We start from the raw sequence: 14,866 nt of genomic DNA, 5'->3' as shown, positions 1-14,866 counted from the left end.
AAAAAAAAGAAAAACAAATTTTAAAAAAAAAAAAAAAAAAAATTCGAAAATAAAATTTAAAATTAAAAAAAAACAAAAAAAAATTAAAAAAAAAAAAAAAGGAGGAGGCGCCTAGGCAAGACGCCTGTACGGTGGTGGCGGCGCCTATCCCAGACGCCACCACCACGGCTGTGGCGCCTAGCCTATCCGCCGCCGCCGTGGTAGTGGCGTCTGGGCTAGGCGCCGCCTCCACCGTACGGGCGTCCTGCCTAGGCGCCTCCTCCGTGGTGGTGGCGTCTCGCCTTGGCGCCCCACCGTCGCCGGAGGTTTTTTTTTTAAAAAAAAAATTACAAAAATTACCTTCTCGCCGGCAAACCGCCTTCCGCCCACCGCCGGAGCCGCCACTTCCTTGCCGGGCCGCCTCGACATAGCTCGGGAAATAATTTAGAGAGAGAAAGTGGAAGTAGAGAGTAGAGAGAGAAATTGTGTTTTTTAGTTTGAGGGCAAAAGTGTCATTTCACTCTTATTTTGTGGGCTTTATGTAGGAATTTGCGGGCGATGTTTAACAGTTCACTTAGAGTGACCAATTATAAATATAATGTACTCTACTTCATATATGTATTCATACAATAATTTTAAAGAGCAAATTTTGTAAAATAATTATTTTAGTATATATTTATGATTTTATTTTTGGATTTAATTCTTGATCAAAGTCTTCTATGAGGATTAATAAAATAATCATGTAATATTATTTCCTTGCATTTTTTCAATTTTTGGGACGAATAAGTCTTGTGTACAACAGGTGTACATTAATTTATTGTAAAACGATCAATTTGAGCGTAACTTTAACTATTTTTATGGTAACTTTAACCACTTAAAGGGTAACTTTTAATTTATCGTTGCTTTGAATTTTGTTTTAATGTGTAATTTCTTATAGATACGTGGTCACATATTATAAAAACTAACATGATTAATCTAATATATTATAAGTTTATTTGTAAGATAAAATTTATTAATAGAAAAATTATAACTTTTGCAGTATAAAGGATAACTTTAAGTACTTTTAACATAACTTTAATCCGTTTTACAATACATTAACGTACACCCGCCTTTTTGGAGAATATGTGTTTTAGGACAGCGTACGTCTTTTAAGTGTTGCGTCTATTGTTTTTAACTTGAATCAAAATCTGCATTCAAGGTATTTAGTTCATTCAGTATTTTTTAGTTAGTAATCATGACTTACATATGTGCTGCAGTTCAGAAACTATATATCATGACTTACATATGTGGAATAAATTTAGTTAGTAATGTAGAGGGGATGTTAACGCGTGACCATGACCAAAGTTGCATGCAATATGTGTTCTACGTACTTTTTTACTACATGCAAATTACACTTGAAGTTTGCTATCTTACTTGTTTTTTCCCTTTAAAAAGAGTAGAGCACAAGCCAAATAACAAACCAAACAACGCTATCTTACTTGAAGTTGCTATCTTACTTGCTCTTCAACTTAAAACCATTCTCAGAACTAACTTCAACCCAAACAACTTTTCTATATCACAATGTCTTCTTCAAGAGCTATATCAAAGATAACCAAACTCAAATACATCAAAAACTTTGATCCAAAAGTTCCAAAAGGTGAAATAATTTTTGACATGAACGAAGAAGATGTTAAAGACATCAATGAAGAACAAGAAAATGAAAATATTGATGATGATATTATGGACAAAGCATCGAAATTGGCGATGGCGGGTGCTACAGTCGAGTACACCTTTAAAGCCGGCGCGGTGGCAAAAGCGTATGCCGAGGGAGATGTTACTTTTGAGAAGCTCAAAAGCAAGCTCGGTGTCTCGGGTTCGAATGCATCCTACCATGATGTGAACAACATGCTTGAGGAGGCAATAGGAGATGCGCAGGAGCAAGAAGAGCTGCTCAACAAGATTGATGAGGAAAAGAAAGCTAAGGGCAAAGCAAATGTGGAGGAGAGTGAAGATGAAGAGGATGAAGAGAGTGATGAGAGTGAGAGTGATGAGAGTGAAGATGATGAGTAATAGGGGTTGTTTTAGTATAATTGTATCCTACGCCCAACTACTAAGTATGTTTTTTTTTCATAGAGAGTTACTAGCTAGTATGGTGTTGGTTGTTGATTCAAAAGTTTATTGTGTTTTATCTATTAATTTATGGTTGTTGATGTAATATGTAGTTATTAACGAAGTGAAATGAATGGTTGGGCTTTTATTATTAAATTAATCTTAAATTTTATTATTTCAATAGCAATAATAATGTTTCCTTTTAATTTATTACAAGTATATGAATTTTATCCTTTAATTACAAATAGTATTAATCTAGTCAATTTGATCCTATATTTCCTGAGGTTTTTTTTAATCTAATATCTCAAATTTTTTGATGTGCTAACATCGGTATAATTCTACAAGATAATTTTGAGTACTCTTTCGAAGACCAAGTCTTATACACTTACTATTGAATGTGAGCAACTATAAGACTTGGTCACTTACTATTGAATGAGATTATGTGAGCAAATCTTTCTTTTCGAAGACCAAGTCTTATACACTTACTATTGAATGAGATTATGTGAATGTAATCGACATGGATCAATGATTGAATCAGTATGTTGTTCGTCTTATTCCAAACAGTTTACAACCATAAATTGAAGTAATAGTTAAACCAAAAGAGAGAGAATATAAGAGATGTCAAACTAATTAGCTTCAGTACGTACACAAATTGTTATACTCCCTCCGTCGCTATACAATTTTTAGGGAATTTGGTCCAAAAAAATGGATAGTACATATGTAATACGAAGAGCATCATTTATGCAGGAGATAATAATAATAACAATAAAAGCAGTTACAACAACTACAATTAAAATAATAGTTCTTATTGTTATTAACAATAATGAAGCGTTTGCAAATTGATTTGAATATTTTTTTTAAACCCAAACAAAAGTGCAAAAAAATAGATTATTAGTTGTTAAATAAAATAGATACTAGTTCTCTTACTGTAATAAATACGAAGTAGTTACAAGAAGAATCAAGCAGAAATATCATAACGATAGAAGAAAAATTATAGTTTCTCTTCCTTGCAATCCTTAAGCTCATAATCACAATACTTTGTCAAACGAGATACAGTAGAGAAGCAAGGTTCCCCATACTCTTTAACCTCCTACAACAATAGACAAAATCTTTAGAAGTCTTCATTTTTCTACAAAATTAAAGTGAATTATAAAATCATAATGAGCATATATATGGCAAAGCTAACAAACCTTCATATAAGTCTTGAAGAGATCCTCACACCTCTTACGACCTTTATTTCCAGAATAAGACTGGGCTACTAACCAGTGCGTAACTGCTGCAGTCCCAAGCTCTTTGTTCAGAAAAGCAAGTTCTTCTTGAATTGACATGCCACTCTCTTGCTTTCCCAGGGAGGCTAAAAGCTCTTCAACACTTGATAAACCCCGTAAAACGGCAACTTGCTTAAGCATGTCATGATGATCTGGAAGAAATAACATAACATTCACATTATTATTATTTATAACTTTGCACATTTATATCATTTTTGCGATAAAAATATGGCTTTAAACAGAGAAGAATTGAGGGAGAGAATTTATGCTGACGCCTTCTACATTCTTTATATTGATTCATCATTTCTGGCCGACCCCAAATTATTTTGGGATCAAGGCTTTGTTGTTGTAGTTGTAGTATTTATATTATTTCTTTGAAGTTCGCAACAAGAGCAAGTGTGCTCATCTCCTTCCAATAGACTTTCATCATCATTCAAGGAAGAAGATTGCTCCCCAAGCATGTTTGTTAGTCTAACAGTAATTAGTGTATATCATGTCCTGGCCTCTTTCTTGCAATAATGCTTGTAATGCTTGTATTTAAGATGTGGTTTCGAGTTAGGCCTTGTTTTAGTTCAGTCAAATTATGTCCTAACGATACTTGAGCTTCCAAGAATGATCATAAAATAATAAGAGCACCCATATATATAATTGAGCCCCATGATTTATAAAATATGATACATAAAAGAGAAACAATGGAAAAAATTTCGACTTACAGTAGCCTGGTCCTCCAAGCTTCAATGCTGTTTCAAGGCCAAGTAAAATAACGTGAGAAAGGACTTTCATTGAAAGGAAGAGTATGAAGATTGAGCAATACATGATATAGGGTAAAACAAGAGTACAATACATGATTGAGCGAAAAGAAAGTTGGGACAATATTCTGAAAATTTGTGACATAATTGAGCAATAAAAACAAGGAAAAATAGAAAACAATAATCCCACCTTTGGGTGGTCTTCTCAAAATAGTCCCACATTTACTTAATTTCAAAATAATCCTACCTTTAACTTCAATCTTAATAAAACAAGCCTTTTACCTGTTGCTAAGCTATGGTAACCGATATATCAAGTTAATTGTAGCACTTGTCAAGTTTTCATTGGTTTAGATATTCATTTTTCTTAAAAAGCTTAAAACTATAAAATATAATCAATATCTTTGCAGCTCACATCTTCTGTAATTGTACAGCACCACCCTCATCCAAAAATTCAACCCCTGCCACCACAACTTCCTACCCCAACATCACAACATCTTTGTATGATTGTACCTAACCAATGCAACTTCTAATAGATCTATGTTTCTCGCCCCAGCACCATTCAATCATATCAGCTAAGAATGATTAACGTGTTTAACTACTAAAATTAAGGTTGCAAATCAGGACAAAAAAAGATGCTCCTAGTCTTATCCTGAAAACATGGTACAAGATTTCCAATGGTTAATAATTTGGAATCAATTATAAATCATTCCATAAAACAACTTAATTCTACTAATAAGTTGAACTTGTGTAGTTAAAGTTGAACTTGTGTAGTTAAAAACTTAAAATTGTAAATAAATCACTATAAAGTTCTGTTTATTTAATTAAACCAGAAAAAAATTGATATTTTTAAGGGGAGTTAACCTTTGAAACTCCTGTCATTGAAATCCACCCAAAAACTGATCCATATCAAGGGGCGCACTGAAGTAGCCAGAACAAGATAATATATTTTAGTGTAATCCTCTACTTTCTCCTTATTTCTGCCGTTTCTATTCACCACAATCACACACCATCTTTATACATTTTCTGCCCAAAAAAACCAGTCCATAACAGAATACCACCCAAAGGTGGGATTATTGTTTTCCACTTTTCCTAAAAACAATCATATAAGCCTCATTTCCTCAACCAAAATCACAGATTGACATGCAATTCTACATAAAAGTGTTATCAAATTGAAGCAACGTCAGTTTGAATTCTTTCACAATTTGACTCATATAAAAGTTACTTTCTGTGTGATCCCTAATAACAATTAAAAAAAAAAAAAAGGGTCAGGCCACTTCAACTCAATTCAGTGAAGATAATGAAACTTAACAAAGAAAAGAGGGTGTACATTGCAGAAGTTAATCAGATCACAAACTAAGGCTTTCATACTTGTACAGGATACAAACTGTTTATCATATGTTAGTTATGGAATAAGGATAAAATGTAGCATTGGATAAACATAAATTAGAACAATCTTTGTTCGCCCGCATAACGGAATTTGGGTGAGGAATTACATAGCTGAATAGGCTGTTCTTTGTTTTATTATATAAGGCCCCAATCTTATGAATTTGGATGAGGAGACTTGAAAATTGGAAAGGATCGGATAGAGGAAGGTGAAAGGTAAAGGACAACCAAAGCAAACTTTAATGAAGGTGATTGAAATCGATATGTGACTATTGGGAAACGGCTTATGGAGTCACCGAGTTCATCAGAGACACTGAAAACAAAAGGCTGGTGCGCCTTAAATATTGGGAAACGGCTTATGGAGTCCCCAAATTACCAGCTTTTGTACCTTTGCCTTCCAAGTAGTAAAGGTGCAAACAAAAAGTTCAGAGAGTTGAAGATTCTGTAAGTGGTCATAGAGCGAACTACATGAAAATGCAACTCAGAATCTAGATGACCAGACAATATTAAACCCCGGACGACCCTTGCAACCGGGCCTTTTGTACTTTCGGTCCGAAATACCCGACCCGAGTCTTAAACCACCGGGCCCAACCACCCGCCTTTTCAGCCCGAAATCCGCCCGAAACCTAATTTGCTCACCTCTAAGACTAAACGAGACCTCATTCATAATTTCATATCCAGCTAATCTAAACGGAAAATAAAACAAATTGATGATCATACAAAGCAAAACAATTATGAAATTCATAGAGAGAATAAATACAGAAACAATTATGAAACTGTAACCTCGGAATAATCGGGAGCGTGACAACCACCCTCCTACGCTTGATTTGCCGCCGCCGCCGACTCTACTGCCTCCGCCCATCGTCTACGAAAACTAGGCAAGGATGAAGGAGCGTAAAAACTAAAAACTTTAGCTAGGGTTTTCTTCTGGTAAATGGTAATTTTCTGAAGTTGCCTCCTTTGTTCTTGGCTTTATCTACCAAGTAATCCGTGGTAAATTTTGTTACTGTAGTATTTTTAATTGACTAAAGTACCCTTTACTTTACCAAGGTTTAAATAAAAACTAGAATATTATATCATATCTTATTTATATTGAAAATATATCACACATGATATATTTTCGTAATCTATTTATCTTATATGCTCAACACATTGGTGTTAGTATTTTCATAAGTATTTATCTTATATGGTCACAAAGGCCTAACTACTTTTATATCCTCTCATCTCTTGTCACAAACACCTTCCCTCTCCTTAATAATGAAACTTAACTGCACTCAACGACGACATCAACAATCTTTCCACCACTAGGCAAATTATTCACACCGATAGATAGATTTAGCCAAAATTCCTTCTCAACGATTCTTGAGCGTCATATAAATAAATAAGTAAAAATGATGTCATCATACGTATTTATATCTATATCTGTATCTATACTAATATTTAAAAACAAACCCCAACCTATAAATATGCCACATCATACATTTCATTTTTATTATGAATGTCGCATGTCATTATTTAGAAAAATCATAAAAAAAATTTATTTTTATTTTGAAAAATTAGAATTGTATTATATTTTCAATTTGGCATAATAACAATGGACCACGTGTCCCAAACCACCTAATGGGTGAGTTACACTTGTCAAAATTTGAGAGGTCAATGACCCCTGTATTGTTCTTATAAAAACCCCATAAGAGTGCATGTTTGAGGAGGATGGAATACTCACTTAAGAAAGTGACACACACTTTCTCTCTAAAACCCCCCTCCAACTTCTCTCTAGATTAGCCTTTGTTTATCTACTTAATATTGTTATTAATTTCCCTAAACACATACTTACTTAGGCATCGGAGGGGAGATAAGGATTATTCTTCTTTTTTGCAGGTAAACATCAGAAAAAAATTTGGAGAAGGACGTGACTCAGCGTTGCTGGTAGCACTGAAGGGAAGCCTCATTCACCCACACTTCTACAAATATTACTGTTGAGTTAAGATGGCTACAATATCAATTACATCACAAAACTCCTCGACACCATCGTTGTATTCACGCTTTGTTCGGTCATCAACATACATCCAACGACGATTTATATCTGGTAATATAGTATAGACACACCAGATTAACTAAATTAACTATTCAAATTACACTACACATATATACATGCTGCACAAAATATTGATTGAGAGAGAACCTTCAAAACACTTGAATCATTTAGACAAACTATCGTTGATTATCATAGAAGCTGTCAAAGTGGAGCCATAAATTTCAAAAAGCTTAAAAATATTAAGTCCAAAAATACAACATCGTATACCAATTTTTCCTACCAAAAAAGTTTATTTATGGGTTAAATTTTTTCAAAGAATTCGAACATAAGATAAGATAGTTAATCAAACGCACTTGTCATAATTCCAACTACAACTGTATAGGGTAGCTCTAGCTGAGCTGACCCATGCTCCCGGCACCACTTAAGAGGTGCGCGTTCACGCTTGTCCAGCCCAAAACCAGGGATAACCTCACAGGGGCTTAGCTTCATGGCTCCAGCCCAGAGTCAAGGATAATCTCCCAGCCCGCAGCACGAGGAATAGTACAACTATAAATAACAAGCCAAGTACAACGAAAAAGAGGTTAGACAATCACATTTCATCACTTATCCATCAATAACGATTTTTTTTTTTTTATTTAAACGGGTATCCGGGTACCCGAGATTAGCAAAGTCTGTCCCATGACCCGGCCCATGAAATTGCTATTTTAGCGGGACGAGTACCCGACCAGAAAAAACAGAAAAATGTGTCAATTTTCCATCGGATTTTTGGCGGGTCATCGGGTAATCAGCACGGGACAACCGGGTCGGGGTTTTTGAACACCCCTAGTTGTTGTTGGCCCGAAGGTATGGGCCAAATAAACCTAAAAATATAATCCGACAACTAGAGATTAACATTCTTGTTTCTCTTGGGGGCAAAATAGTCATTTCAGGGGGTAATGCTGTCATGTGATGTGTACTAGAGATTGCCAACTGTTTCCACGTATGGTGATTGGTGGACAGACATTGACGGAGTTATTAACGGTTAAAAATTACAGCATTAAATTACAGAAAATCGATAAAAATAAAACGAAATCTGAGTTTTGTAGAAAAACGAAATCAAAGAGATAAAGAGGAGATAGAGAGGACTCGAACATTTTGCAGGTTGGAGATCGGAGATCGTAAAGTGGAGGAATTTTGGCACCTCATATCTACTGGTAATCTAAAAAAGGTAACTTTAAATTTGAATTGGGTTTGAAGTGTCTGTTCGGAACATGGTTTAATTTGTAGAAATGTCGGATAATTTGCAAATAATGAGGTGAATTACTGAATTACGAAAGTGTTGTTGTAAATTTGATGAACTGGTTTTAATTTCCGTGTTTGAAGTGCATGAATTGAAATTGGTTGAATTATTTCTGGTAGAGGTGTGTGTTCATAGATGTGCATGAATAGATGAGGTGTGTGTTCATAGATGCGCATGAATAGATGAATTAATACATCACAACAGGATTGTTTAAACGTCTGAAGGAAATTGTAAGCGTAGACGTACATGTTGTGATAATGTGATGTACCAGAGAATGTGGTATGTACTTTACAGTTTGCTGAATACTGAGTTTGTTCTGTAGATGTTAATTGCTGGTTGGTGAGTAATGTGAATTAATACATGAGCAATGTAGGTTAGTGAAGAAGATGATGGATTTGTGTTGAGTAATAAGGTATAACCATATAATATATTCTGTTTTGCTACACTAATATGAATCCGTGAAATGAAATTTTGGACTAAATTGATTGTAGGTAGTAGGCACACCGAGGTAGAAAACAATAGAGTTGTACCCTGTAATTTTTAAGGTAGCTAGGTTACGATTTTGGTTTGTTAGTAGTAATAAATTAAAACAGTTGGTAATGTAGCTGTTGTGGTAAGATGATAGGTTAACTTATGGAGGACTTGTGAAAGCGAGAGGAGAGGTGATGCTACAACTTGCTAAGAGCAGAAGGAGGGTAAGACTATTTACTGTATGTTTTTGTTTGATGATATGTGCTAACTAAGTGTGTTTAGTAACGTGGGTGTCATTGTTTAGCAGCCTCCTAACATGAGTTGTCGGATTGAGTCATCTGGGTGTATTTGCCAAAAATTTGATGATAGGAGAAGATGATGGGTTTGTGAGATGGGTTATACCACAATATTTAGAGGAATCAAGGGCTCGGGTTATACCACTCAAATTCATCACAAATCACGATTAACATGCAACAATCAAAGTAAATTAAGGGGATAAATTAGGGGAAGTCATCTAAGGCACCCAACTACTCTCTCAAACTAGAGGGATTACTTGAATCATGAATACAACCTACTCTCGTGGTTACAAAGCATAAAGCAAGTGTTAAAGCATAATCACGATGACATAAACATTCCCTTGACCGAAAATTCCTATTCTCATGGCATTTTAAGTCAATTAAGCATAAGGGAGCTAACTCAAGTTCATCTCTCGATCCTTCGTTGAGAAAGCTTGGATAAATATATATATAGTTCTAGCAATGGCCATATACAAGAACTGAGCAATTAAACCACTTAAGCTCAACTAATTAACACCCAATAATTACTCAATTATTACATGCAACAAGTAATTAGTGACTACATTGAGGGTTTTACCCAAACCCTAGAAATTAGACTACTCACAATCCATGGAGATTAAAGCAATTAAAGATTTCAAGCAATTCATGAACAAGTTCAAACTAAGGATTAAGCTAATTAACAATCTAAGCATGCAGGAATTAAGCAAGTAATTAACAACAAAGTAGAGAGTAATGGAAGAGAAGAGTAAGAAATAGTTACTATGAAGCTTCAAAGTGAGCAACAATGTTGGAACTTGTCTTCTACAATGATTGAAGTTGAATATTTCCAAGCTAATAATTAGAATCTAACTAATGATTTGAGAATTTAATGTTCTAGGATTGCAATACTAAGAGAAAGCTCTAAAAACCTTTCTTCCCTACAAATGAGCTCAAAGGGGGTATTTATAAGACCTCCAAATAAAAAGGACGGAGAAAACAAGAATCGGGCTCGACTGCAGGTCTGCACGGACGTGCTAGGTATGGCACGGACGTGCAGACCAAGCTGCACGGACTTGCCACGGGCCGTGCAGAGGAAGGCAAAAGCTTCTATTTGGGCTTGAAATCCTGCACGGACATGCAATTTACGGCACGGACATGTAACCTCTTCTGCACGGTCGTGCCAACTTAAGCACGGCCGTGCATGCCTTGGAAGAAGGTTCTGACTTTCTAGAGCACTCCTGCACGGACGTGCAAGATCTGGCACGGGCGTGCAACCTCTTCTGCACGGTCGTGCCATCATAAGCACAGCCGTGCAGGCCTTGGCAGAAGGTTCTGATTTTCTGGAGCACTACTGCACGAACGTGCAAGGTCTGGCACGACCATGCAGGGTCTTCTAAGCCCTTTTCTTCATCTTTTCTTCTATATTGCTCCTTTACTTGGCTTCTTTCTACCATCTTCTTTCTTCTAACCTCGGTTTAGTATCCATGGGCTTCATTTGGTCGTCTTTGGACCTAGAATCTCAACAAAAAACACTAACAACCCGTGAAGCATAAGATACACAAAAATTGCATAATAATAGAGTAAAAGTGAACCAAAACATCTATCAAGTAAACTAGGTTCAAAAACACCCAAAATCATGTCAAATAGCAAGTTATCACAAGTACATTGTTAACAGATGGCGTAAAGATATACTACGAAAGCACACAAGGGTGAAGGTGTCCTACCATGATCCAAGTAAGTCAATTGAAGTTATCCGCTACAATAGGCTTATGATCGCATTAAGGGATATTTGATGAGGCGGCTAGGGTTAATGATGAGATGGTGGAGATGGTGTTAACATCGCTTACTAGATTAAAGTCCGAATTTACTAAGCGTATGAAGAGGAAGCTAGACAAAACCGTAGCTATGAGTTACCCCGGAGAAGGTGCTGCTACGGTTATACCAAGTTCAGAAGATAGGGCGATTACATCATCAGTTCAGAAGCCACCTCCTCAAGCTGATCAAGCCACCATACGGTGCACTTTGTGACAATGGCATAGTAATGAAATACCCCATTATTCCTAAGAAGAGAGGTCGAGGCAGGCCCTAAGCTGGACGATATGAAACTCTAGCTGAAATTGGTTACAAAATACCTCCAAATTAAAAAAGAAGGTAAATCTATCAATAAATATACTAATGTACAACAGTCGTTTAATTATATTTCCTAAAATGGTAAAATTTTTTTATATGTGTCAAAGGCTAAGATAGTCACAGCAAATTCGAAAGTCCAAGCAGATGACACTCCAACAAATGCCATAGGAAAAATTCATGTATGTCATTTTAGTTTTTTATAATTTGATTAAGGTAGTATTGTTGTTTTGGTTAGATATATTATGAATATGGTCATTGATGTGTTAACTGTTGGGTTTCGTAGCCGACTCTACACGGAATAAAAAACCCGCCCAAGACCCGCCCACTAATTAGGCAACTAAGCATGCAATCACATATTAAATACCAATTAAGGAGAGAAGGAGAAGATTATTACCCTTGGTGCGTGCTTCGCTCTTAAACTGAGCTCTTACTTGAACCCCGCAAATGCGAAGGTCTCCGACGGCTGGTACCCACGAACCCGACCCGAGCGGTCCAAGTCTCGAAGGTTGGTCGAGACCCGACCAATAAAAAACTAGAGTTTTGCGAACTTAAGGTATTCTCACTTTTCTAAGGAGATTCCTTTCTAGTTCAACTCAAGTGATTTTTCCCAAACCCAAAACTTGGGTATTTATAGGGAAAGGAGACTTGATTCTCCCATCTTCTTTCAATGTGGGAGAATTTCATTTTGTGCAAATCAATCAAGAAGCAACAAGTGGCATGAGGAGGAAGAGAGAAAGTGAGGACCACCCAAGGGGGGGACCATCTCTCTTCTCCCTTCTAACCAACAAAACCAAAGGGGGGAGGGGACCATTGCATTTCCCCTCCTTAGCTATGGGCGTGCCACCTAGCCAAGGGGCCAGCCACCCCTCGCACAAGCACACCCCCACAGCCAGCCCACACATCCATCGCAAGGATGTTGTGCGTGGTGCTGCTGGGCGCTGGTGCTATGCGTGGCCTAGCACGCATAGCGTGCTGCAGCTTGGTGCATGCTATCGCATAGCACCACGCATAGCCCAGCCAAGGCATACGTGCTGCTAGCGTGCCATGCATGCCTAGCGCTATAACTAGCCAGTGCGTGTTGGCTGGGCGTGCCATCGCTAAGCATGGCACACACTCATAGCCCAGCAAGGCGCTACTTGGTGCGTGGTGCCTTGATGCCTAGCACACGCACACGCATAGCCTAGGCTTGCGATGGTGCGTGTTGCGATGCGTAGCACACGCACACACGCATAGCCTAGGTCTGCGATGGTACGTGCTGCGATGCGTTAGGCTGCGAAGCTTGGCTGCCAGCACGCCGGCAAGCACGCATGGCTGCGATGCTTGAGAGGGGTGTTGGGCCTTGCTAAGCGCCAGCGCCCAGCAAGCCAGCAAAGCCTAGCTTGGGTTTTCGTAGAGTCCGACCCTACACGGAATAGAAAACCCGCCCAAGACCCGCCCACTAATTAAAGCAAACTAAGCATGCAATCACATAATTAAACATTAATTAACAAGAATAAGTATGAGATAATTACCCTTGACGCGTGCTTTGCTCGCAAACCCGAGCTCTTACTTGAACCCCGCAAGCGCGAAGGTCTCCTACGGCTCGTACCCACAAACCCGACCCGAACGGCCCAAGTCTCGAAGGTTAGTCGAGACCCGACCAAATATAAAATAGAGTATTACGAACTTAAGGTTTTTCTCACTAATTATGAGATGCCTATTTAGTTCCACTCAAGTGATTTCCCAAATACCAAAACTTTGGTATTTATAAGGAAATCATCCTTGAACTTCCCATTCATGATCAATGTGGGAGAGTTTCAATATGTGCAAATCAATCATGAAGCAACAAGTGGCATGAGGTGAAAGGAGGAAAATGAGGACCACCCCAAGGGGGGGACCAACTCACTTTTCCCTCCTAACCAACCAACCAAAGGGGGGGGACCATTTGCAAATGGCCCCCATGTCCCAACCACCATGACCGGTCCTCATGGGCATGGTGAGCTGGCTGGGACAGCTGGCAAGCCTGCCAGCCATGAAGGCCTAGGCAGCCTTGCTGGCTCCTAGCACCATGGTTGTGCTAGCATGCCAGCCAGCACATGCCTGTGCGCAGCCCAAGCCACGCACACCATGCGTGCTGGTGCTGCCGCACAGCCTGTGCTGGGCGCTGGTGCTATGCGTGGCCTAGCACACATAGCGCACCCAAGGTATGCGTGCTGCTAGCAAGCCACGCATGCCTTGGTGCATCGCTTGGCAATGCACACGCACGCAGCCCACCCAGGCGCTGCTTGGTGCGTGGTGCCTTGACGCCCAGCACGCACGCACACGCAGGCCAGCTACGCGCTGCTTGGTGCGTGGTGCCTTGATGCCCAACACGCACGCACACGCAGGCCAGCTAGGCGCTGCTTGGTGCGTGGTGCCATGATGCCCAGCACGCACGCACACGCAGGCCAGCTAGGGCTGCTTGGTGCGTGTGCCATGATGCCCAGCACGCACGCACACGCAGGCCAGCTAGGTGCTGCTTGGTGCGTGGTGCCATGATGCCGGGCTGCCAGCACGCCAAGCAAGCACGCATGGCTGCGATGCTTGCGAGGGGTGCTGGGCTCTACTGTGCGCAAGCGCCCAGTCAGCCAGCAAGGCCTAGCCTTGCGATGGCTGCTGGTAGGCTGTGCGCTAGCGCCTAGCATGCTAGCAAGGGCCTAGCCTTGCGATGCATGCTAGGCTTGCGATGGGCATTTCGGCTCAAGTTAGCCTAGCCTTCGCATGGCTAAGCCAAATGCGGGGCTACGGACTAACTTAGACTTGTTTGATTGATTTCACGTCTTGTCGAATTCTTAATTCGTCTAGACTTGCGACGCTCGGTCTCGACGCCCTAGGCTCGATATCCGACATCTTTGTTCGTAATACTCTGACGACTCATCAAATCCTTCGGATTGATTCGTCGTATCGGATCGGTGGTTCGATTGGGTTCGACCCGAAGGGTTCAGTCAAGATTAAGGTGTGATATAAATATCATTGATCGGAAGTGGCCTCCACCTAGGCATTTCGATCACTTGACCTTACTGAAGAATTAGCTCTCTGATAATTCTGAACCTTCTGTCGAAATAATACACTTGTTGGAAGGACACCATTCCTTTCAAATGGTGTGAGGGAGAAACTCCGGGAGTCTCCCTTTTCGGAGAGTTGGGTGCTCTTTCGGCTTCCCTTTCGGGATATAAGGAGGCTCCCGAGGA

The 14,866-nt window shown here is 39.2% G+C and overlaps 2 protein-coding genes across 2 annotated transcripts; one reads left to right on the top strand and one right to left on the bottom strand.

The window, feature by feature from the left end:
* Positions 1 to 1,539: 1,539 nt before the first annotated feature.
* Positions 1,540 to 2,028, top strand: LOC110684936 (nucleoplasmin-like protein ANO39). Its single transcript, XM_021861378.1, has one exon. The coding sequence runs from the start codon at positions 1,540 to 1,542 to the stop codon at positions 2,026 to 2,028; it is 489 nt and encodes a 162-aa protein (XP_021717070.1).
* A 944-nt stretch (positions 2,029 to 2,972) lies between these two features.
* On the bottom strand, positions 2,973 to 6,414 carry LOC110684941. Its single transcript, XM_021861383.1, has 4 exons — positions 6,251 to 6,414; positions 4,049 to 4,075; positions 3,258 to 3,487; positions 2,973 to 3,157 (listed from the first exon to the last, which is right to left on the bottom strand). Exons 1-4 carry the CDS (start codon positions 6,327 to 6,329, stop codon positions 3,059 to 3,061), a joined length of 435 nt encoding a protein of 144 aa, XP_021717075.1. The 5' UTR covers positions 6,330 to 6,414; the 3' UTR covers positions 2,973 to 3,058.
* Positions 6,415 to 14,866: the final 8,452 nt, after the last annotated feature.

This window comes from Chenopodium quinoa, unplaced genomic scaffold (genome assembly GCF_001683475.1).
Source record: "Chenopodium quinoa cultivar QQ74 unplaced genomic scaffold, ASM168347v1, whole genome shotgun sequence".
NCBI lineage: Eukaryota > Viridiplantae > Streptophyta > Magnoliopsida > Caryophyllales > Amaranthaceae > Chenopodium > Chenopodium quinoa.
Note: the sequence above shows the minus strand (reverse complement) of the source record. Positions and strands in the feature narration are given on the sequence as shown.